This window comes from Zalophus californianus, chromosome 11 (genome assembly GCF_009762305.2).
Source record: "Zalophus californianus isolate mZalCal1 chromosome 11, mZalCal1.pri.v2, whole genome shotgun sequence".
NCBI classification, from domain to species: Eukaryota; Metazoa; Chordata; class Mammalia; order Carnivora; family Otariidae; genus Zalophus; species Zalophus californianus.
In genome coordinates, this window is record NC_045605.1 from 14,612,920 (window position 1) to 14,637,556 (window position 24,637).

General features: G+C 53.6%; 1 protein-coding gene across 1 annotated transcript in view; it reads left to right on the forward strand.

Annotated features, from left to right (window-relative positions):
• Positions 1–12,527: 12,527 nt before the first annotated feature.
• The window catches only part of TMPRSS4 (transmembrane serine protease 4), a 34,008-nt gene continuing 21,898 nt past the window's right edge, over positions 12,528–24,637 (forward strand). Inside the window, exon 1 of the mRNA XM_027580223.2 lies at positions 12,528–12,803. Within this exon, the coding sequence (XP_027436024.1) occupies positions 12,801–12,803 (3 nt within the window). The 5' untranslated portion in view covers positions 12,528–12,800. The remainder of the gene's footprint in view (positions 12,804–24,637) is intronic.

Here is a 24,637-nt window from a genome sequence, read left to right on the forward strand (position 1 = left end):
GGGACAGAGTAAGCACCTGGTGCTGCAAATCCAGCCCTGTGTCCTGCTGTCACAGTGGTCCTGGCGGCAGGTTTGGGGGACTCCCGTGGGGAGGCCCCCGGGCCAGCAAAGCCTCCCAGAGAGGCCACTCCTGCTGAGTCACTGGTTCCAGCATCTGGCCCCAGCCCTGTGTGTCCAGAGATGGGACTCTCTGTACCACCTTGTCAGTGGCAGACACACACTGCCCACATTCGGTGGGGATGACTCAGGCTGCACTGGGCCTGGGCTCGGAGCCCAGCATCATCCCCACCCCCAGCTCCTCCAAGAAGAGAAGGGTGATGAGACCAGGCTTTTGGCCTCTGAGAGCTTGCTGCAAACCCCAGATCTGGGCCTGTCTTCCCATCTACGAAGCAGAGGAAAGAATGCCCACCTCCCAAGATTGTTGGCAGCATCAGATGACACATTCACATAGAGCATTTAGCAGAGTATGGTAAGTGCTCACTCTGTCAGTGGCATTTCTTGCTACTATTATGCCAACGTATTGATTTTTTTAATAGTAAATTATTCCAGGGACCAGCGTAATGAGTGCCCACCCCAGGTTGTCTTCTTCCAGGCATCAATGTCCCACGGAAGCCAAATCAGTGACTAGGTACCAAATGAACACACAATCAGATCAAGGGAAGTGGCAGGGTGGGAGGGACAATGTCACCTGAGCTCTGAAAAGGCCCCATAAACTCCACTAGGCCTCCACTAGGGTACCCCTCCCCCTCCCCAACCCCAGGCCCCGGCCTCTGACCTGGGCTTGTCTGCATCTATGCAGCTTGCTTCCTCTATGCCCGGGATCCCCTTTTGAGGACACTTTCTCTGCCTAGACATGTTAGTGCCACTGACAAAGCCAGAGTCAGGCCCCTGTTCTCTGGGCCTCTAAGATGCCATTTCTCTTCCTATTATGGGTTCACTTCAAAAAACCAACCCTCACTATGCTGAGGATCCCCGCTTTTGCAGCCCACAGCCGGGTTGCTGGTGGGCAAGCTTGCCGCTCACTATGCACACAGCATGACAGTTACAAGGTGCTTCCACCCCACGCACGGCCTCGGTCGGTCCCAGCCCTCCCTCCTGAACTGTAAGGTCCCATGTGACCACCCATCACGTGGGCTTTCAATTCTCTTCCATCGCAACAAAAAGCAATCAGGAGAAACAGCCAGAGCTACGACATCAAGGCAGGCACCCCCTCAGCTCAGGGGGGCCAGGACCACAGGTCAGCCTGGCTCCTCACCAGACCCTGCTTGAGGGCCCCCTGCCCCCAGCAGCAGCAAAGGTGACGATGGCTCTCACCTCTTCCTGCAGCCCAGCTGGGTGTCAGGAACGAAGGCAGGCAGGTGGTGGGACTCTGCGCGCAGCTCAGCTCCGACCCCTTCCGACTTTGCAATCCGGGAAACGGGGCAGATGGGTGGGGAAAGAAGAAAGGTGGGGCGAGCGCTTCATCCAAGCAGGTCTCATGGCTCTGACCCCCCCCCGGCCTCTGCCTCCTCATGCCTTCTGTGTTCCTTTCCCCAGTCTCAATTCCACTCTTCTGTTTCTGCCAGCAGGTGATTCTCTAGATAACCTTGCTTCTCTCCTATTCTCTGTCTCTTCTCTCCTCTCAGCATCATTTTTCTGTCTTTATTTCTAAATCTACTCCATTCTCTTAAGCCCCTCCCCCCTTTTTTGGTCTATCTCTACCTCTCTTCTTTTCTCTTCCAAAGAAAAATAGTAAAATGGGAGAAGCCTGGGGCGCCTGGGTGGCTCAGTCATTAAGCATCTGCCTTCGGCTCAGGTCATGATCCCAGGGTCCTGGGATCGAGCCCCGCATCAGGCCCCCTGCTCCATGGGAAGCCTGCTTCTCCCTCTCCCGCTCCCCTTGCTTGTGTTCCCTCTCTCACTGTGTGTCTCTGTCAAATAAATAAATAAAATCTTAAAAAAAAAAACACTTAATTAAAAAAAATAAAATGGGAGGAGATAGCCACCAGCCTCCCATCAGCATCACACGCCCTGCCCGTCCCCCCGCCCCCCCCCACACACACACACAGAGCCCAGGATCCCACCAGAAGGGCACGCTGGTGGTTCTGGGTGCCATCTTCAGAGGCATCACTAATACAACTGCTCGCCTTCTCCACGTCAAACCCCAGGTGGACTCTCAGACAAGCACATCCTGAACTGGGGCAGTGTGGAAATTTGAACTCAGAAATGACCAGACCAGGACAGAATGAAATGTTTCTGTGCTAGAGCATGGCCCCCCGTGGAGCCTTAGTGATCCAACACCTGTCCCTGCCTTGGCGTCTACACGGCACCCACACCCCATCCTGCCCCACCCAGCACCTTCCCTGACCTCCACTTGCTTATCTTAGCACCACAAGATGAGAGCAAGGACACACCCAGCCTCATCAGACTTTCTCAATTACTTTGACCTGAAGTCCCATGAGTAAGGAGTCTGACCACAACCCAAGATGGCTCCAAGGAGGAAGAAAACAAGGGGTACCCACATTCTGGGTGGTTCCCAGAAGTGCAATATGGGGAATAGTCTGGATCTGATCCCTGGGAAGGCAACAAGACTGGAGAGAAGACAGCACTGCCGCCTTATTAACTCATTTTGTTTCCTTCAAGCACTCATGCACCAAGGCCCTGCCTGGGGAAGGGGCACCTGTAGCCCGAGACCTCAAGAAGCCTCACCAAGCAGGAGAGCTCCATCCAAGGCTCTCCCTGGCATCTCTGACTCAACCTGATCAAATTCAGACTCTTCATCTCCCTCCCCAAACCCACCCATCGCTTCTATCCGCCACCGCGGTAAATGCTACCACTATCTGCTCACTCAGAGAACCGGGACTCACCCTGGATCCTCCCCCTGCCTTGTTTTCCAAACTTACCAGTCGTGGGAGTCTAATTCATATGTAAAATTGCTCTCTCTTCTCCTGTCCCCCTAACCTGGGTTCAGGACCTCATCCTCACTCACCTGGACTCCTGCAAAAGCCCTATTATTCTCTGTACCCCAGTCTCACTCCACGACTGCCAGGGAGGGGCTTCTGAAATTAACAAGTCACCTCCTGCTTAAAAACTTCCACTGGCTCCTGACTGTCTAGAACTAGGATGTCCAAACCTCTTTGATCACTGTCAGTAACCAAAAAGTGTTGGTACCCATCCCTAAATACGTATTTTTATGTATGTATGTGTATATTGCATTTCCATGTACCACCATCATTATATGGTGGTATAGGGAAATACCTGGTATATGATATATCTAAAAGACAATAAGCCTTTAGAGAAATAATATTACTGACATCAGGAGATTTGAATCTATGCTGCAAAGTTTACCTTGGTAACTTGGAATATTTCTGGTCAGCTTCCACTGACTACAATCAGATTGTTACCATTTTTAACTGGAGGTGGAAAGATAACAAGGAGCCCTTTAAGAGTGGGGGAGCAACCACCTTGCCATGTTCTTGCTGTCCACTTGTGCTTGCATTACCACCTTCTCTCTAGCCCCCAAATGTCTTTCCACTTGCTGAGCCTTTATCCATTGTGTGAGGGTCAATCTAGTTAAAGCCAGATAAGATCACCCATAAATCCACTGCAGGAGCAGGTGCAAATATGTTGCAATATGCTAAAACTGAATGATGATGTGACGAGCCCCTGCCGGTTTCATGGAACCCCTCAGGCCCTCTCTGTTGCAGGCAACATGCGTGACACGGGGGCTGAGTGCAGGCACCAGGGTCTACCGATACAGTAAATATTAGAGAAGCTCAAATTCTTGTTTTAAGTTTAAAAAATATACATAGAGGTTTCAATATTTTTTCTTATCCCAATGGATCCTCTTGCATAATCCCAGGGCTCAAGAACCCTACCTTGGGAATTTCTAGTGCATACACAGGGTCTGTGTCCAAATTCCTCATTCTGTGTACAGGTCCCACAAAAGAAGATGTCTTGTAAATTTCTCATATTGGAGGCCATGTATTACTTATGCTCCCAGGCCCAGTACAAGGCTGGCCGGGAGCAGGTGCTCAGTAAATATTTGTGGAATTAATAGCTGGCTCCCCAAACACACTCAGCCTCCTCTCTGTGCTGTGAGTCTGCTTTTCCCCCTTAGGGTCCCTACTTCTCCACGTGAGCAAGTCCTGTTCATCTTCATAAGCTCAGTTCAAATGTTAATTTCTCTGGGGAGGCTGCCCTGACCTCTGGCTCTGTTTGCTCTTTCAGTACAGCACGCACCAGGAGATCAGAGTGCTATGTCTGGGCCAGGCCACCCCCATCCACCCTGCTATCCCCCACCAAAGAACTGAGGAGGCAAGAAAGACACTTCATTCATCTGCGTGTCCCCAGGACCCTGTAGCTGTTCAGTAAACGTCTGATGAATCAGAGATTCACAGAGGCAAGAATGAGGTCAAGGGATGGCCTGGGCCAGAGACTATCAGGCTCAAGAACTTTGGTTCAGGGTAACGGGCAAGGAGAGGATAAAGGCCATGGGAGAGGATGAACACCATGGGGTGTGAGGGGCATCCAGGATCATGTCTGCACGTTGAAATTCATGAAGTGCTGCTCACTGATGGCCTTTCAAGCCAGACGTGAAATCTACTTGGAGGAGGAACAGGGCCCCAGGTGAGGGAATGAGCTCCTAGCACACGACAGCACTGTGTTGGCATCCTGGCAACCCCAGGGAGGCCAAGTAGCCTCAAGGAGCCAAGCCGCCTCCCCCCTCAAGCATCGCTCCGTGCCCGAAAGCACTCAGTCAAGCGAGAGGCACCAGCGTTACCAATAAATGATCATCTATGATCTGGCAAGGCCTGGACATTGACAATCTAAAAGCATTCCCTCTTCCAACGGGGTCAACCCAATGAACTCATTTGTTAATGGCCCGCCACCAACACCACCACCCACAGAGAAGTCTCAGCCACCCCCAATCCCTCCCTCAGTGGGTCCTTTTGGTTCTGTGTCTGTAGTGTCTACACTCCAGCTGCCCACCTGCTTGTGTTCCAGGTCAGCCTGCCCAGTACAGGCTGTGGGGTGCTGGGCCAGTTACCTCTGTTCCACAGCCATCACAGGAACAGAAAGACGGAGTCTACAAGCCTATCAGGACAGAAGCAGTTATGGTGCGCACAGCAGGCAGCACAGGGCAAAACAGAGTGGAAAGTCAGAACATGCCTCTTCCCTTTCTTCCTCCTCCCCAGCCCTGTGGACCACGCATTGATGAAGGCTTCCTCCATCCTTCCCCTGAACTACTGCCTCTTCCCTGTCTCTGTCCTCTCCCCTGCACCCCTGCCAGAACCACTGTGCTCTGTGGCAGGACCTGTGTTTTCAGCTACATTTACCCAAAAGCAATGCTGAAGCACCTTTTGTGTGGCAGGCACTGCACTGGGACTGCAGGTAGAAAACCGTGGTCCCTCCCAGGAAGCCCGGCGCAGGGTCCGTAAGTACTTCAGGCTGCTTTAGTTAGCAGGTCACTAAGCTAGGACTCGAATGGAACCACTGGTCTTTCCAGTTCACCATCCCATCTCCATCGACCCCCTTCCCTCCCAGCCCACCCTCGGCACAACGACTGGTAGCAGGAAGTCCCAGCATAAAGAGACTGTCCAGGGGCAGTGACAGAAACAGTGACCAGGCAAACATCACGTCTCAAACATCTCCAACCATCTGGCTCATGGCTCTGGTGGAGGAAATGCCTTGCGGCTGGTGGGGTCACTCACAAAAGCAGAAAACCCAGCACCTCCACCCCCACGAGACACAAGCCCACGGCACCAGGCTTCCACCCATCCTTCCATCCTTGGGCAGTGTTGGTCCGGCCTGACCTGGAAGGCCAAGAGCAAGATCCAGCATGACCCCATGCTTCCAGCCTAAGACCACCGGTCCCAGGCTGCAAGAAAAAAGCCTGGGGATGGCCACGTCACCTCCTACCTCCCCTCCCAGACACCCTCACACTACAATGCAGAAAGGGGCACCCTTGGTGTAGCTGAGGTAGTAGAAGGGACTCTGAAAAAAAGCCAGAGCCAAACAGGAATACACAAGGGAATTTGCCACAATTAATATGATCGAGGTCAAGGATCAAAACTCCCATCTACGTCGGTCACAAGCTACCAGGATTTAGCTGCTTTCTGTGTATAACCATCAAGGAGGAGGAAGGACAGGGCAACTCTAGAGGAAAGAGGAAGAACACAGAGAAGAAGACAGAACTCGGACAATTGCCACTACATTCGTGTCCTGGGGCTACAGTGACGAAGGCCCACAAACTAGGTGGCTCAGACAGCAGAGACCTATCATCCCACAGTTCCGGAGGCTGGAGGTCTGAAATCAGGGTGCTGGCAGGGCCAGGCTCGCTCTGAAGCCTCCAGGGGAGGATCCTGCCTTGCCTCATCCAGCTTCTGGTCACCCCAGGGGTCCCTTGGCTTTGCGGCTGCCCCTCACCATCTCTGCCCCCCATCTTCGCACGGTCCCTCCCTCTGCGTCTTCACATCGTCCCTCCTCTGTGCGTGTCCGTCCCTGCCTCTTCTCACCAGTCCTGTCGGATGAAGGGCCCAACCTACTCCAACATGACCTAATCTTAACTAACTACAGCTACGCCAACCCTGTTTCCAAGTAAGGTCACAGCCTGAGCATTCAGGTGAATATGAATTCTTAGAGGATGCTATCCAACCCAGTGTAGACACCTAGCACCCAGCAGAAAGCTGTCCTGCCCAGTTGTCAAAAGAAGGTAGAAGAAAGTACCATGTGAAGGGGTTGGGGACTGGTCACTTCGAGATGGACATCTCAGTAGCTGTGGGACCCTGGACAAGTCAGTCAGCCTCTCTGAGCCTCCGTTCTTCGGTGAAGTGCCCAAGGTCATCTTGAAGGTCACAGAAGAAAAAGTGCTTTGTCACTGTAAAGCTCTGTACGTAGACATGTGCGATATTTCCTCACCAATTCATGCACATTCTCCCTCAACAACGCTAGATGAAACACTGATACTCTCACTGCCTCCTTGCTGGATGCACAGATTCTGCTACAATGCCCTCTGCACCTGTGAGGCCTATCACACTCTGCACCTGTCGGCTCCCTGGGTGAACCAGGAGCTGCCCTGATCACATCAACCAGCATTCACCAACGTACCTTTGCAGAAAGTCAAAGCTGGGTCATTTGGGGATTTACGACTCCTAGATGGCACCCTTAAGTAGCTGGGCCAAAAGGGGGGGAGGAGAGTTGTCCTGTTAAGCCTCTGACTAGCTCACCTTTTCCGCTGGTTCGGCCCCTGCTTGCACCAGGCACTCTGCTTTTGCATCTCTCCAGGGATCAGTCTGTAATCCCATCCCTGGAGAGGGGTAAAAGTAGCGTGCCGGAAATGAGATGTGGGGGCTGGACACCTCCTGCAAGGGTCGTGAGATGCAGAACGAGCCAACAGAATGAGCCCAGCACATGGTGAACAAAACTCAGTGCAGCTCTAAGAACCGACCTAGAGGGAGCACAGGTGCAGGACAGTCCAGCCCTTCTCAGAACTGGTGGAGGGATGACATCCGGGCCCTGGAAATTCTCAGGCAAGTCCTGATCTGCAGGCAGCAGCTAGCCCCTTACCTTGACAGCGCTGTGGGGGAGGGCAGAGCCTCCCCCGCCACGTTCCTCCCCCACGCTCCCCGCCACCCTATGAGGCAGACTGTGCAGCTCTTTGTACCCTGCAGGTAACTGAGGCCCAGAAGGGTAAGGGTCCTGCCCTCCCCACACACAACTGGCAAAGGGTGGCGCTGGAACCGGAATTACAAACACGCCGTGCTGACAAAGCATTAAAGAATGAATGACATGCGTGAATACACGGCACACGGTAATCCAGAAACACATTCTGAAGGTAATGACTCATTTAACCTGTGACTGAAATAATCCTCATGTTCACCTTTCTGGCAGTATTTCTGTGGCACTTACCACGCACCACGTACCAGTAAGCACTCCCCAAACGTTAAGTCACTTGACTCTCACAACGGCCCTAGAAGGTGGGTCTTTTTATTGTTGCCCATTTTACAGATGAGGTAAGTGAGGCAGAGAGAGGTTAATGAATGTGCCCAAGGTGAAACAGCCAGTAAGTGACAGAGCCCTTATAGTCCAGATTTAAAGCTGTGCACAGTGATTATGCCACGGACACGCTATAGATCCTGAGAATATAAATGTAACAAAGTGTTCATCTATACAATTTAATTTCTAGCCAGGTTCTTAAAAAAAAAAATCATCGAAGTTCTATATGCTCATAGTCTCAGATCTACAGCACAGTTAGAATGAAAGGCAATGTCTCCCAACCCCACTGCCCTCCCTATTTCTTTCAATCACCCGCTGCTCCAGGGTGGAGTGAAGAACATCTTCTGGAGACAGATGGAAAGAAAGGCTGGACTCAGCAATAATCTGAAATTCATTCTTTGCCTAAGTTGCGGGCAGAAGGCCGAATGACGAGGTGTTTTTCTGAGACCAATTTCAAATTACATGGGCAATGTGGAAACTGCCCCCAGGGCCCAGGCAGGCCCACACAGAGCTCTGGTGCTATGGGGGCCTGCGTGGCTTTTCAAGGTCTCTGGAGGACTCAGAGGCCACTGTGGACCCTCTCCCTGCACGATGCACCCACACCCCATGAAGTGGAAAAGGCCCGGGAGTCTTAGGTTACACAAACCTGGGGCCCAGCACGCTCTGAGCCTCAGTTTCCCCCTCTGTAAATGGAGGTAATAGCAGCACTCACATCCTAGGGTGGCCCTGAGTTCTAACTGAGGTAACGCATTTCCTTGCAGAGATACAAAAGCCTGGCACACAGGAACCCATTAGATGTGTCAGCAAGGTTTCACTTCTGTGGCCTATTGAAGCAAAAGTGCCCTGTCCTTCTGTCAGATATGCCTAACTGCCCCCACCCCCACACTCCCAGCCTGAGTGGAATTCGCCCCAGCGAAGGCCACTAAAGGAAGGTCAGCTCCCACCTGACAGAGATCGCCAGGATCAGGCTTTCTCAACATCCCCAGGTCCCCCCTGGTGCAGATAGGTGAGGCTTAATTCCACAGCTTCTGGGCCGAAACCATGTCTTGGGAGAAGGGTTGGTTAGCAGTGAAAATCCTCTCCAGAAAGTTAGCGAATCAACAGAGAGCTACGCTTGCACACCTCACAGTGAGCTAAGGCGCCCCTTCTGTGCCGACAGATGCACACTGCATTCCCTACACGCTGCATTTCAGAGCCTTTGGCTTGGATGGTACAGGCTGTTGCTGGCACATGCCCACCGTCTGGGTCCTTCTCCTTGGAACTTCCCGGGAGGGGCCCCAACAGAAGGGTCTATCACTGAAACTGAGCTCAAATTACTTGGGCTCGGAGGAAAGAACCATAGACTCTGCTGGCTGGAAGGAACCCTAAAGGTTCATCTATGGCAAGCTCCAGTCTCTAAATTCAGCTCACTCCAGAAATAACAGCCTCCACCCACTCCTGAGTGTGGGAAGAGATCTAGAACCGCATTTCTGAAACTCTGAGGTATATACGAATCACCCAGGGATCTTGTAATACAGATTCTGATTCGGTAGGTCTGTCGGGGCAAAGGTGGTGCTGAGATCTTGCATTTCTAACAAGCTCAAGGTGACACAGGAATGCTGGGAGCTCCAAAGACACACGTGGAGCAGGAAGGATCTAGAAGGCTTGCTGCCCTCAGAAGCTCCTGCTTTCATAGGAGAAATGCCGTATGTGGGCAGACTGGGCTCCCTAAGATACAAGCTATTTATTTTTTCCAACCACAGTGCCTTTATTTTTTTCTAAGATTTTATTTATTTATTTATTTGAGAGCAAGAGAGAAAGAGAAAGAGCGAACGGGGGGAGGGGAGGCCTGAGGGAGAGGGAGAAGCAAACTCCCCGCGGAGCAGGGAGCCCTAGGCAGGGCTCGATGCCAGGACCCTAAGATCATGACCTGAGCCAAAGGCAGGTGCTTAACCAACTGAGCCACCCAGGCGTCCCACCACCGTGCCTTTAACACCACAGAAAATTAATTGTTGGGTGGAGGAGCAGATGGGTGCTGATACCAACGTCACGTGTACGATCAAAACAACTGGAAATTAATACACTGTCCTAAAAATGACCTAAGTAAAATGTCCTGGGGGAAAATGAAGGCAGAGGGAAGAAGAGGAAAGAAGGAAATTAAGGGGAGGGCAATAAATGATGAAAAAGGATCTCTGAACCCCCCAAGAGTCTTCTCTCTACCTCCACTAGGACATTGTGGAACTCGATGTGATTGATGGATATGTCGTACCCCCTCCCAGAGGTGTGTGCTCGGCCCGTGCCTCTCATCTCTGAATCCCTGGCACCTAGCATAAGAGCCGGCTCTCGCAGGAGCTCCACAAATACATATTCTGTGAAACAAATAAGGATAACGGCTCCATTCGCGAAGCTTTTGTGTTTTTTTAGGTGCCAGATGGAGATTATCTCATTCAAACCTCATAACAACCTTGTGAGGTCAGTACTATCATCATCTGCATTTCACAGAGGAGGAACACAAAGCTCAGGAGGATTGACTAAAATGGCCAGTCACCCAATCAGTGGTTGGGATGAGGACACAGGAATCCAGGCTCCTGGAGCCTGTGCTCTTGACCGAGGGAGAGCCAGTTTTTGTGAGGCCTGATGCTTTTTGATGGGCCTCTTTTCAGAAAAAGCATACCAAAAAACTGCTGCACAATTTCCAATAACATAAGTCCACGCGGACAAATCGCTAGGACCCTTCCTGGCCTTGGACAGGCTATGCAAGGGAGACGGCAGCTGGGGGTGCCGGGGGGACGTCTACAGCTCAGGCTGCATTAGCTTCATGGCAAAACCGCCTCTGGCCTTGACCCATATGCTGGAAATGAGAGGGAAAGGAAGAGAAAGAGAGAGGAAGAGATCAGAGGAAAGCAAAAGGAAGTGGGCAGGGGAACCAGGATGGGACTCTAAAGAGATGGGTGGAAGAGAGCGAGAGTGGCCAGAGGGGGGACAGGAGGAGGTGGGGTGGGGAGCTAAGGCTGCCTCTGGGTGAATGGGGGGGCCCAGCAGTAGTTTGCACCCGGCCCCTGGGGGGTGTGGGTCCTCTGTGCCTCCACCTGTAGATTCTGCAGCCTCTGCCACAGGCACCGCAGCAACCCCTGCCTCTCCCCGAGCTCCCAGACCCACCTAGGAGCGGGGTCCAGAGCGGAGCCAGAAGGGTCGAGGAATCACCCCTCCAACATGGCACGCCCAGCAGCGCTCTTGTGGACACAGCTACCTCTCTTTCCTGGTTCATCGCCTGAGCGCCCAGCAAGGAAATTCAAACCTGGGGCACAGAGAGGAACCCAGGCTAGGGAAAGGCCGGTGCAGGGTGGCCCACTGGCCTCTCACTGTCTGACTGGGAGAGTCCTCCTTAAAAGGGAGGCACCTGCCCAGGTCTTTGCAGCCTGTCCCCCGAACTCACCTGCTCTGTCCCAGACTTCCAGTTCTAAAAACCACTGCCATGTTGGCTCAAGAGAGCCTCCAGACCCACCTCGGGTCTCTGCTGCTCAGAGACAAGTCCAAGACCACACTATACTGAGTAGCTGAGACAGGGGCAACCATCAGTTAAATCTGTACCCCTTCTGCTCAGACACCACTACAGTCTTCCATGGGCCATGTTTCCCCAGACCATAGACCTGGGGCTTTAGACACCTGTACTGCATTCACCCGTGCACATGGAGAACCAGAGTCAAGTCCCAACTCTGCCAAAAACTCGGTATTAAAGATTTAGGGGCCGGTCACTTCATGTCCATGAGCTCTGATTTCCTCAACTGTCCAATGGGAACAAAATGTTTCCTCACACAGTTGCGCGGGAATTAAAGAGATGGCAGGCACAAAGGGGCCAAGGCACACGTCTACCCCAGGCTGGTCTCCAGAAGGGCTTCAAAGCCAAGGAACTGAAGATCTGGATTTGTTCGGAATCTGACACGAACGTACTGTGTGATCTTGGGTACGTGACTTTGCCTCCCTGAAATTTCGTTTCCTCGCCCACAACATGAAGGAATGGGAGAAGACAGCTACACGGGTTCCTTCCAGCTCTCCGGTTCTGTGGTTCAAGATGTCACCCTGTCCATCCCCTGACCAGGGGGCAACTCAGGCCAAGGTATTCAAATCTGTAAGCACCAAGAAGGACAGGCAAGAAACACTCGGAAGGGATGCTGGCAGGTGCGCTGTGCATGAGCCCCTCACAGGCCAGCTCTACACCTGGGGGCCAGGTAAGGGCATGTAGCTCATTTTCTCAAGGGCAGAAACCGCTCTGTGAGCTTTCCCATCCTGTGGCCCCCCACATAGCAACAAACCGGTTCTACGGAGCACCTTCCCACAACCCCAATCAGAAGCACCCACACACTGCAAAGTCCCGCAGCAAGGAGAGAAAGAGAGAGCCTCCTGACATCTCTGGCTGGGTAGAAGTCATTCAGGTGGGAAGGCCGCTTTTGCAACACCTTAGGCGTGTCCCCTGTTCTGAGGCCAAAGGGCCATGAATGACTCCAGGTTGTGTGCCAGCCCCTCGGACAGGTGTCAGATTACAAGACACATAATCATTCCAGTTTGGCAACTTCACTCGTGCGGTTGTTTTAATCAACTGGCCCCACAGTCCCCAAATCACTCCTGGAAAACAGCAGTGGAGGCGACCAGGGTGCTAAGGAGAGAGGGATGCCGGACATGCAGGACCAAGGCCTGCCCTGCACTTAGGTCTCTGCCGGTCCGTGTTGCCCAGGGGCCTCTGACCTGCTGGCCAGCCAGGGCCTGATCCAAGGAGGCCCACCTTCTGACGGGCCGCCGCCCTCAGCTCCAGCCCGTAGAAAAATCTGGAAGATCACAGATCCAGCATGGTGAGTGTGGGCGCCTTCTGCTCTGAATTCTGGGGGATGGCAGGTCTCCCCATAAAGGGCCCTTCCAATAGCCTGAGAATTTTGTGACACCTTCCCAATTAAAGAAGAGGTCACAATGCATCACCCTCACATTCCGGCTCTTACAAGTCTCAGTACTCCCCTGCCCTCCTCTACCCCCCTTGGCCAACAGCCCCTGCACCAGTGCCAAGGAAGCTGGGGACACAGAGGCCAGGCCTCCCCTCTCTGACTATCCCCCTCCTAAATCTTGCCTGTTCTTTTGTCCACAGTCTCCTAGTCTGCCGGCTGGAGGCTGGCACTATTTTGCCAAGGGCGAGGGGCTGTTATGACGGCCCTCTGCCACCTCCCTGGGAAACCGACTCCTTTTCTTCTTAAAGCAAACAATGGACAGCTGCCTCAAAACAATCCAAGGTGTCTGTGGGGACCGGCTGGTCTCTTTCTGGGCCCTGCCCTCTCTCCTCCTCCTCTGAACACCTAGAGCTTCTTCACTGTCTTGGGACAAAGAGACTCAATCCCATCTTTCGAGGACAACTGAGGCCAGGGAGGGGAAGAAATAAGAGCGGGGTCTGAGGTGGAACTCGGGGAATCCTCCTTTTCTGATTCCTGGTGAAGGTGCTGCAGCTGCCAGAAACCCAACACAACAATGAAGGGGAGGGAAGGGGAAGGTAGGGGAAGCTTCCATCCAAGGGGAACAGAGGTGACGGGCTGAGGCCCCACACGTGGCAGTCTCCTGACTCCCAGCCCGAGCTCTTCCCATGACGCTCCTCTGAAAAGTATGGCAAAACTCTAGCCCCAGTGCTGGGGCAGCTGAGGGTCAGGAAGGGGAAGGGCTTGCCTGCTCTACTCTATAATTCAGCCAGGACCAAAGCGCCAGCTTCCCCCAGCCCCATCCAAGGAAGCACCTAGAAGCTGAGCCCGTGTGCAGAGAAGCTCCATCCTGCTGCACTCTCACGAGAGAAGAGAAAGCAGTGCCTGCCTGCCCCGCTGTGAGCTGCTTGTTAGTGGCACTGAGGAGGCCTGGGTGTCTCTTGAGGGGGTGATGTAGGACGAGGTAGTTTCTAAGGCAGTTAACGGGAGCACAAACTATAGAATCAGAAAATCAAATGGCCAGCTCCCTCAGGAGCTTATTATTCCCGGGACTTTGCACCCCTGTGCACGCACACAGTTGGCAGAAAGAATGGACTAAGAACATGAATAGCTGTGTGAACAGTGAAGCCCCATACAGAATTAAAGACATGGGACTCAAGAGGAATCCAGTCCAGGAAATAACATGTGGGTGGCAAGGCCAACACGGAGCTTCACCAGCCAGGGAAGGAGGCAGGGCAGGTGGGCACACTGTGCTGGGGGGCCAGGCCTGAGGCCCCAAAGGCAAGGCAGCAGCATGGCCAGGATCCTGGGTAGGACCAGGGAGCTTCTGGCCCCTGAGCTAGCCATTAAACCACCTGTGCCTAATAACCCAGTCATTTCCTCTAATGAGGCTGGGACAACCACAGCTCCCAGCCCTGGGGAGCAGTGAAACAACTCAGGCCCAGGCCCGGCCCTCCCTTCCCCTGCCCCTCCCTGCCTCCTCTCACCCCTGCCAGCCCCCACCCTGGACAGATTCCGGTTCTGCGGGGTTGCTACCTCACAGCAGTGGTTCTCCCTTGAGAACTGGGCAGGACTGGGTGGGCCCAATGAGAGCAGGAGCTGAGGAAGGCCCTGGGCAGGGGTCTGAGCCCGAGCTCTGTCCCCAAGGGGAATGTGTCCCTGGTTATCTCAGCTGCAGCTGAGCCCTGGAGGGAAGCCTCCCCATCCTGGTCTTGACTCCTTACTGTGCACGAGGCCCCAAACATACCAGAGCAGCGTGTTAAACACCTGAGGTCGGTTCCGACCCAGCAGCCCCAGCCACCAGAGCAGCGTGTTAAACACCTGAGGTCGGTTCCGACCCAGCTGCTCCAGAGGAAGCAGGCCCTCCTTACCCTCTCCGCCTCTCCTTGCCAACTGCTTCAGCCCACAGGGTTTGCTAGGCTTGGCTGGGGCTCAGGAACGTGGCAGGTCAGCAGGCCCGCCTGGGTCTGGGAGCACAGACAGGCCCACCTCAGAGAGGCTGAGTCGGCAGCCCACTGGGCTCTGGAAAGACCCTAGAGGGCAAGATGGGCAAGGAAGGGCTAGGCCCCTGCCTGCTCCCACAGTCCCCTCACTACCTGGGTGAGGGGCCTGATGCTGTGACCCGCAAAGTGGCCCCATCCACCTAACCACTGAATCAGCCCCTATAATTGGCCAGCCTCCAGATGGCAGGAAGGGGGGCTAAAGGGTACAATGTAGGAGAGTGAGAGAATGTGTTAAGTCCAATACCAGGGTGACTACAAGGTACCCCTAGAGCAGAGAAGGCAGGGAATTCTCTCGAGAGTAGTCAGGAAGCTGTTTCAGAAGAGTATTTGCACTGGACCTTGAAGGATGAGCAGGCGCTCTCTGGACAGAGACGGCGGGAAGGGTATTCCAGGCAGAGGGACCAGCATGTGAACAGTAAGAGTGACACGGGGCGGGGGGGGGGGGGGGGGGAGGGGGGCAGGAGGCGCTGTGGCTGGAGCAACAGGCACAGGTGGCAGAGGAGAACACAGCTGAGGGCTGGATCCCCCAGGGCAGTCATCCAGGCCCCGACATGGAGCTTGGGTTCAGGGTCCCGGCTGAGCCATGGAGCTCAGGGGGCCGGGACAGGGAAGGTGCCCCAGCGGCTGCCGGGGAGGCTCACACTCCCAGCCAAGCCACATCCGAAAGTTGTACAGGCCACCCTTCCCCACCAGACAGGACAGCAGGCATCCAGCTGCATTCATTCATTCCACAAAATGGGCGGCGGGCCTCCTCTGTGCTGGCTCTAGCCTTGCTGGAAAGAGAAAGCAGACGTGGGTCCTGCCGTCCCAGAGCTCAAGAGTGCAGCGGGGGTGGAGGGAGGGAAGGAACAGTCACACAAACTCACAGTTAGCTAACGACAGACACACGTGGTGTGCTGATGCGCTGGGAGCTGAAAGAGCTCGGGCAGGGACGTGGGTCAGGGGCAGGGGAGCCTGGGCCGCACAGGAGCTTGGCGGGTGGGGAGAAGGGGCCGTTGAGGCAGAGCCAACAGCAGGCGCAAATGTGGAAACACATCTCCCAGCCCCCTTCCACCTCCCAGGGCTCTTCGCCCGCAGCCTTTGGGTAGAGTTCTGGCCTGGCTCCTGACAGGGGGAAGTGTCTAGAACTCAGGTCTCCTCCACGCCCCCGGCCTCTCTCCCTCCAGCCTTCCTTGTGCGTGGCTGCGAAGGCCAGCAGTCACGGGCAACGACCACCCTGCACTCCCTAGCCTGGTTCTTTGACACAGCCTAAGAGGAGCTGATTCCAAGGGGGGTGGGAGGGGAAGGGCTGTAGGAAGGGGGAAGACGGGGAAAGAGACGAAAAATAGGACTCAGGAACTCTGAACAAACTTTCGAACCTGGGGAGGCAGGAGACAGACACTCTCAGGCCTGAGAATCTGCATTTCAGAGTTCCCAGCAGCTTCTGCCAGCCTTCCCTCTTGCTCAGATGAAAACATCTACTCAGTAAAGCCCCTCAAATTCCCATGCAGTGATTTCCCAGGACAGTGAACCCCCCAACAACCTAAAATGCGTTCATCTGTTCAAACCTGTTGCCGACAGATGGTGAGCTCCTTGAGGGCCGGGTCTTTTCCACCTGTTGGCCCCAAACCTAACACAGGGCCTGGCACACAGCAAGCAGAGGATAAATGTTTGTGAGTGAATGACAACTAAATGACGAAAGACTGAATTCCCATAACCAGCCGATTTATCGGACACTGATAAAAAAGTTAGCTAAGTCTGACTGCTAAAGATGCCAGATTCTAGCAGAGGTGTTACCAAGGTGGGGTGAGGGAGGGACAGGCCCCAGCCTGCCTGGAAACCCCAGGGAGTGGAGAGAGAGAAAGTCTGAGCAGAACCAATGTGGCAATCCCCCTGCGACGTGCTTCCCTCCACCTCCCAGCCTGCAGCTCTATCACAACTGCAGCAAAGAAATTTGTAAACAAGGCTCAAAACCACAACACCCTTCCCCTACCACTCCCTCCCAAAGCAGCTTCCAGTTCCCCGGCATAATCCACATGCAAGCAGAAACTCTCATAGGGTAGCAGGCGAATGGAATGCTTGAGGGAGAGGGTGAGAGACAGGAGGCACCTGTCCGGTGTGGCAGCAGTCTCCTATCATGACATGTCCTGCACATGGGTCTGACCGAGCCCACCATAGCTTCGGGCATTTCCTGTGGTCTCAATTTCTTTTTTATAATAGGCATTCACTCATTCGTTCAGCATGTGTTCCCTAAGCATAAACTACATGCCAGGCATTGGCAAGACGCCTTAAGATTCAGAGAAGAATACGCACAATCAAAGGTCTCAGTTCCGTATACTCCACAGACGGAAGAGAGGCAGGGTAAAGTGCTTCCCCCGCCCTGGCCAGAGCAGGCCACGTGATCACCCACGGATGTCGACATGAAGAGGGTAATGCAGCTGAGGTCACCCCTCCTCACTTCTGTCCCATTCCCACCCTGACACTGGGGGCTTCGTTCATTATCACATCTCTGATCGCCAGGGAGGAGGGCACAGCCAGACTGTCGGGAGCACCTCTCTTGGTGAGTAGGACTCCCTGGTGGTCTAAAGAGAAGGACAACAGAAGCATCTCGTCCCTACCTGAAAGCAGCAAGTGCAGCATTTTGCAGCCTGAGAAGCACGAATCTCCCTGAATCTTACATCAACTCTCGGAGACATCGTGATCTCACTCTACAGACGAAGAAATCCCAAGGCTCAAGTAGTTGAGGACTTGAAAGGGTCACTCTGCCAAGAAGAGTCACGGCAGGATCTCTAAGCTCTGGGACTTCAATATCAAGTGCCCAGAGTTTCCACTATGCCCTCCTCCTCCTCCAAGACGTGACTCCATAGACCTGGACTGGAGACTAGACCCTGAACTTGAACTTGCACTAGTAACTGCAGAATCACCTCCCTACCTAGAAGCTGGTCTACTTTATAATATAAAGTGTGTGTTGAGTGAAGAATGTATCAGCTGACATGGCCCAAGTGGAGGAAAGATGATGTCCTTTCTGCCAGGAGACTTCATCCCTCACTACTCTACCAAAGGTCACGAGGAGGAAGTGAACACACAGACAAGGGAAACTAGTGGGCAGAATTAACTTAGACTTTTCTCAAGAAGACTAAGACCTCTGTGGGAGGGGGCAACAGAAGCTCCAGGCTAACAAGCTCTTCCAAGTCACAGGCCCTCAGGAAAGGACCTTAGAGGTCTCCTCAAAGTAGAGGTCAGTGTTTTCCCCAAATCTGTTTTAGCCTCAGAGCCCAATGCCCACCAAAATCTAACATAGAACCCTCACGTGGAAAACATCCTGGGACCCCCTACCCACTCCTGCCCTGCCTCCCTGCTCTTGCAACAACCTCAAGGGTCTCCACAGAGTCCCCCAGCGTGCCAGAGAGTCCTTCTATGGCCTTGCCCTGGTCTACTGTGGACATCTACACCATCCAGCTTCTACTCACACACCTTCTGTTGCTTAGATGACCTTTTCACTTCGCTGAGAGAGAGAGAGAGAGGTCTTTCTGTAATGTCCCCCACTGATCCTGAACATCCCCTTTGCCGCTTCCTTGAGACGGCCCTACCCATTTTAAAGGACCACATTTGTGCTACCAAAGGTCTTTGCTTCTCTGGCCTGCAGCCTTCTCCGTGTTCGTAGAGAGGTTGCAGAGGTCACGTGATATCATCTCAGAACCCCTCTCTGCCCAGTGCACTCCAGGGCCCAATTCCCTCCTGTGGGCAGGCCCGCAGGCCCCGGGAAATCACAGCAATGGCCATTTGTGCATGCCTGGTGGGGGTGTGCGAGGACCTCTGCCAGGCTCTTCCCACGGATAACAGAGGATTCTTGAATGTGTGCTAAGCCAAGCACTTACTAGATTCTATAGTCATAGTTACTAATTACTACTAAAAAATAATAGCATATATGCTTCATGGGCACAAGGACTTTGCCTTTTTCATTCACTGGCTATATAACCAGCCCCCAGAACAGGCTTCACCAAATGGATACAATAGTCTTATTATTGTTGTTGTTGTGATTTTTATCATTGGCATTTAGTGCATTCTTACTGTATACCAGGCAATGTGCTAGAGGCTATGCATATTCTGGTCTCATTAAGAAGCCTCAGAATCAATCTGTCTGTCACACACACACACACACACACACACACACACACACACACACACACACACACACACACACACACACACACACACACACACACACACACAGGAACTCAAGGCTCCCGGTGGTTGAACACCTGGTCTGAGGCCTGCGCTCTGTCCACAGCCTCCCCCAGCCAACCACAGCCCGGAGGGGAAGAACTGGCACAGCCCCCATGGAGTTCCTGAGTGGGCAGGAAAGCGGGCAAAGGGAGCTTCAGTGATGTGCCCAGCAAGCGCTAGAGCCACTGGGCATGGCAGCAGCACTCCTACGGGAACCCCGAGTTTGGAGTTCACAGGAGACCCGGAAGTCACTGCAGATGCTTGCCAGGAGATGGCGGATCTTTGCTGCGGCAGCCAAGCCAGCCCCCCAGAGGCTGCTTCCCCAGGAGCATCCGGAACAAGTGAGAACAGTCAGTCCTGCCCTTGAGCGGCACTGCCACGCACACCCTCCTCGAACGCCGTGTGCAGCTCTGCTCCCCAAGCCTGCAGGGTAACTGGAGCTGAAGGCGTGAATGTTCAAGTATTCAACTCCTCTATATGCCAAGCACCAGTCAGGTGCGCCGCCTGCGTCATCTAGATCATCCACACCCACAACCCCAGGAGGCAGATCACACTCAACCCGTTTTACAGATGAGGAAACTAAGTCACTTGCCACCAGAAACACACGGCTCGTAAGGAGCAGAGCTGGATTCAGGCCAGAGCTCCTGACACAGAGCTCAGCACAAACAGGGACAGGGCAACCCTCATCAGACCAAAGCAGCTGAGACCCCTCGAACGGCAAAGACCAACCAAGGGGACCATGAACAAGCCTGTAAAATCAGGAGAGGACCAGACAGGGTTCCTGTGGCCTTGAAAATGTGCGTTGTCACTGGCAGCTGGAGCCCCTCCCAGAACCTTTCGCACTCTCTGGTTTTATCCTGGACTTGTCACACCCGCTTCCAAAGGCAGAAACTGGGTCCCAGAGATGTTAAGTGATTTGCTCATGGTTGCTCAGCAGGTAAATTGTAGAGTTCAACTTCAGAACACCAGAGCCCCTCTTCCTTCCGCACCACCTCCCTCCTCAAAGTTTAAAGGACAATTCAGAGCAAGCAAAAGAGAGCATGAGGCAGGACAAACTCTGTGGGATTCTTTTATAAACACCAGACCACGCCTTGGATGGCAGCTCTTTAGCTCAATCAAGTAAACTGCAGTGTTTAGAGATCGCCTCCCCACCCCCAAGCTGTAAGATCCATCAGCCCCTCCTAAAGGCAAACCCCCCAGAGTCCCTGTCAGGCAAACCCCTACAGGTCGCCGTCGGTCCGAGTGGCCAGACTCCCGATGGCTCTCTCGTGTCCCCTTCAGCCACTGCCCACATACCACCCTCAGCCGCACAAAGGTCGGAGCATCTTTCTTTCCAACAGACCCTCCTAGGAGGGAGGGGGTTGCATCGTCTCACCACCCTAGGGCAGAAAGAAAGCTGAGTGAAGTAGAACTGCGGAGAGCTCAGGCTGCAGAAAACCGGCAGGTTCCTCCGAGCACAGAGAGAAGGACGTCTGCGGGATCTGTATGAGCTACAGTTAACCGCAATGCCACCCGGAGGCAAGTTCAACTCAACCCCCCGGCCATGTACTAATACCTCACGCCTGCCCTTCACGTGGTCTCGCCATGTGACCTGGGGCCAGAGGGCATGGCGACTCTGTGCCTCAGTTTCCCCATTTGCGAAAGAGGAACAGTTACACCAGCGCCCTCTCCCGTGGCCCTGCCTGGAGTGGAGAGGTGGGCCTAGACACAAAGGCTGATCCTTAACAGAGGGCAGGGCAGCCGAACAGCAGGCTGGCAGCGGGACAATGGCAGGCCACTTGACACCTCCCGGCTGCCCCAGGCTCTGCCCTGGAGCCACTGTGTGCTGCGATGGGGGTCAAGGTGCTCAGCTCAAATTGCCAACAGGTCAGCACCTACGTGGCTCAGAACAAGGCCCAGTGGTTTCTAATGCAGCAGTCCAGGAGGAGGTCAGTCCTGAAGGAAAATGTGCTGCTGTACGGCCGCCTCACGCAAGGCGGAGCAGGGAGAACGTTCACTGAGACCCCAGCATGTGAGAGCTGGGGCACCCACCTGTGAGTGGCCTGGACCTGTCTGGAGACAGGCTAATCATTCAAGAGCGTCCTTGAGAGCCAGCATGATTTGCCATCTCCGAGAACTTTCCATGCACTCAGAGCTACTGCATCACAGCCAGGCCCATCTTGGGGGAACTTGTACCTTCCCCTCTGCTGACTCACAACCACCCAGCCCTCATGCCCCTCTCCTCACCTTACCTGTCATGGCTGAAGCACCCAAGACAGAGGGTACTTGCCCCAGCCTGATAAAGGCATCAGACTGCCCTATCCCCCGCTGCAGGTGGAGAGCTCACAGCCGCCTGCTGTTGGGTCGGGGAGTGGAATGCAGGTTCAGGGTCAGAGAGCAGTGGGAGGCACCCTCAGAGCAGCCCCTGAGCACCTGAGCCAGCCAGTGGCCGAGCCTTGCTCCTGGCTCACCAGAGAACTTTCCCCACCCACTCCCCTGGGTTTCCCCCTGGCTGTGTCCCTGGCCTAGGCAACCTAGCTGCCACCTGCCAGAGCCACAAAGGACCAGTTTATCCCATCACCTAGCAACAGTAGCATCTCTGCCTCTAGGTTTTCCCTGAGGGACCACGAGAAGCCCCCAGAGGAGCCTGAAACTGCCGCACACCAGAGCAGAGCCAGAAAGTCCCCTTACTGTGAGCCCCTGCTTTTCTCGCTTCCTCTGCACCCCAATCATCCGAGCTCTGCCTCTACTGACTTCTTTCCAGAACAAGGAAGCTCAGAGTCAGCAATGCAGAGAGGAAGAGAAAAACAAGGCCCAGGGGCAGGCTGCGTGGCAAGGAAAGCAGACAAAAGAGCTGGCCAGGCTTTCTGTTCCGTTGGCCTCTGTGAGAGGCCACCTCTTCTTTGCCTCATTACTAGCCTGGTGGAGCACCTGCCTGTTTCAGTGTGGGGTTATTAACTCTCTTATCTGCTTTACCATCTCTGAGAGTTTCTAATTACCCTAGGGACCTTGAAGTTCAGAGAGGTTGAGGCGTGTGCCCAAAGGCACCCCGCAAGTCAAAAGACAAGGTAATATGAGAACTTACACTCCCCAGGATGATTCTTTGTGTCTTCTCTGCAGCACACTTAATCTTCATCCTCATTTAAAAATAAGAGCTGCCTGGTGCCTGGGTTCATCACCTCTGAGCTAGAAGCTGTGCTAAACCCAACTGGGATTCTCCAAAATCTGAAACACCAGAGACTGAGGGTAAATGGAGGAGGAGGAAGAAATGAGAAACGTGCAGACCTAATTGAAGAGGGAGGAAGAAGGGATGCTAATAACAATGAAGCCCCTGCTAGGCCCAGCACTGCTGTAGGCCCTCTCCCAGACAGTCTCTGGGAGGGAGGAGTACTTACCCTTGCTGATGGAAGACTTGGCAGAGTCAGGAACCAAGTAGAGATGGGTTTGCCTGGGGAGCTGGGGAGGGCTGGGGATAATCCCTGCATATCAATGGGGAGGAGGCGAGGAGGGGATGAAAACAATAGTCCACGGAGTCCAAAACCCTGGCCCCCCAAGAGCTGGATCTGCTCCTGACTTGCTCTGAGGCCACTTAATCTACAGGAGGCTTGGTCTTCTCTTCTGGAAAATGGGGATAATTTCTCAGGGTGGTTCTGAAGATTAAATGGGACAGCATTTATGCAAGATATTGTAAGCCCTGTACTAATCCCCAAATGCAGTAGTTACTTGTTCTGCCTCTACACATGGTCTTGGATTAACGTCTTTCTGTGACCAGCAACTTTGACTGAAAAGCAGGGAAAGACGATTCTCTGAGCGAACCACGCAATCAATAGGTGATTTTCAGCCTTCTAACACCCACCTTCTAACTTCCTCTCCCACACCCCACCCCCACCTCCTCTAGCTGGGCCCTTCTGGGCTCTGGGGGCCCAGGCATTCCTGCCCTCCCATTGTAATCCAGGAGCTTCCTTCCCAGATGAACCCCTAGGTCAGACACTGGTTGGGCTGGGCCCATGAGTCAGAGCCCCAGAGCAGACTGAATCAACACAGCAGACAGGCCTGACCCAGTCAGCAAACCAATAACACAGGAAAGGCTGGTGCCTTTGCTGGGCCTGGGCTGGGCCTGGGCTGTGGCAACCGTGGCCAAGGGCTGAGTTCAAGTTGGGGATAAACTGAGACACCTCCAACAAAGCAGAAGGCAGCACAGTAAGTGTTTCATGGCCTCTCAAGCACCTTCCCTCCACCAACTCCAGGGCTAGACATTTCCCTGGTCTAGGAAACTAGGGAGTTGCCTCGAATGGTCCCCAGAGACCATTTCGGCTTTGCATCCTGTGATCATGGCATAGACTCACCCAGGGATAGGGGATGGCCAGGTTCCTGAATCTTACCTGGTAAGATTCTTACCTCATCTCTCAGCCCCATCTCTCCCCCCCTTCCCACCCCCGACTCAGGATGGATTCTGGGCCGAAAGGCAACACAGCTGCTATGCATTTCCTTCTCCACCCTGCTCAGGAAGGTAATTGACATTGATGTTCCCCAGTCGCTGCTCATAAACCTCAGTGTGCCCACCTCCCTGCCCATTACCCTGAAGGCTTGTGACCTTCTGCAGCTCCCCTTCCCAGAAGTTTGGCAACCCATCATCTCTGATCTCGCTGTGTTGGAGATATTTGTCAGAAAGGCTTCAAGAAAGCCAAGGAGCAGGCCACTGAATGGAAAAACTCTGTCAGCGTGAAAGAGTAGAGCACAGGAGGATGGGAGGGTAGGAGCTTGACTCCTTGGACCCCTCAGCACAGCCGGGAGACTGAACCTCAGGTGCACACCACCGGATGAATCATAATCCTGGATCCATGACATTTTCCACCGTTGGCCGACACGGGGCCCCCTTGTAACTCCAGCTAGTTAGATGGCTGACTAGCTGGAGTCAGCTAGCCCCCATAATTCACCACCCCAAACAAACGCTGCATCTAACCAGGAGATCCCCTGCCCTCACACCTATATTCCCTCCCCCTGCTGAGGTAGCTGGGCAAGTCTCTTATGTTTAAGAATTCAACAAATATCGATTCTACGTCTTTGCCAGGCCAAGAAATGTGCTAGAAGCCCCCTGGAAAGTAAACCTCAACCCAAACCCCATGTTTATCATATCCTTGCTTCCTTATGAAAAAGATTCTGTGTTACATGTAATCTTTTGGGGATTTACTTTTTACCTTAATGTTAAATTACTAATGCCCCATCCATGTGATTTTACGGTGCCATAGTTCATTTGTTTTGATTGCAGCATAATATTCCAATGTGTGAATGTACCAGAGTCAGCTTCTTCAAGGCTGACCAACCAAGATATTTTCCTTAATTCTTTCACTCAACAAATATTAAGGGCGCCTGGGTGGCTCAGATGGTTAAGCGTCTGCCTTCGGCTCAGGTCATGATCCCAGGGTCCTGGGATCGAGTCCCACATCAGGCTCCCTGCTCAGTGGGGAGCCTGCTTCTCCCTCTGCCTCTCTCTCTCTCATGAATAAATAAATAAAATCTTAAAAAGAAAAACAAATATTA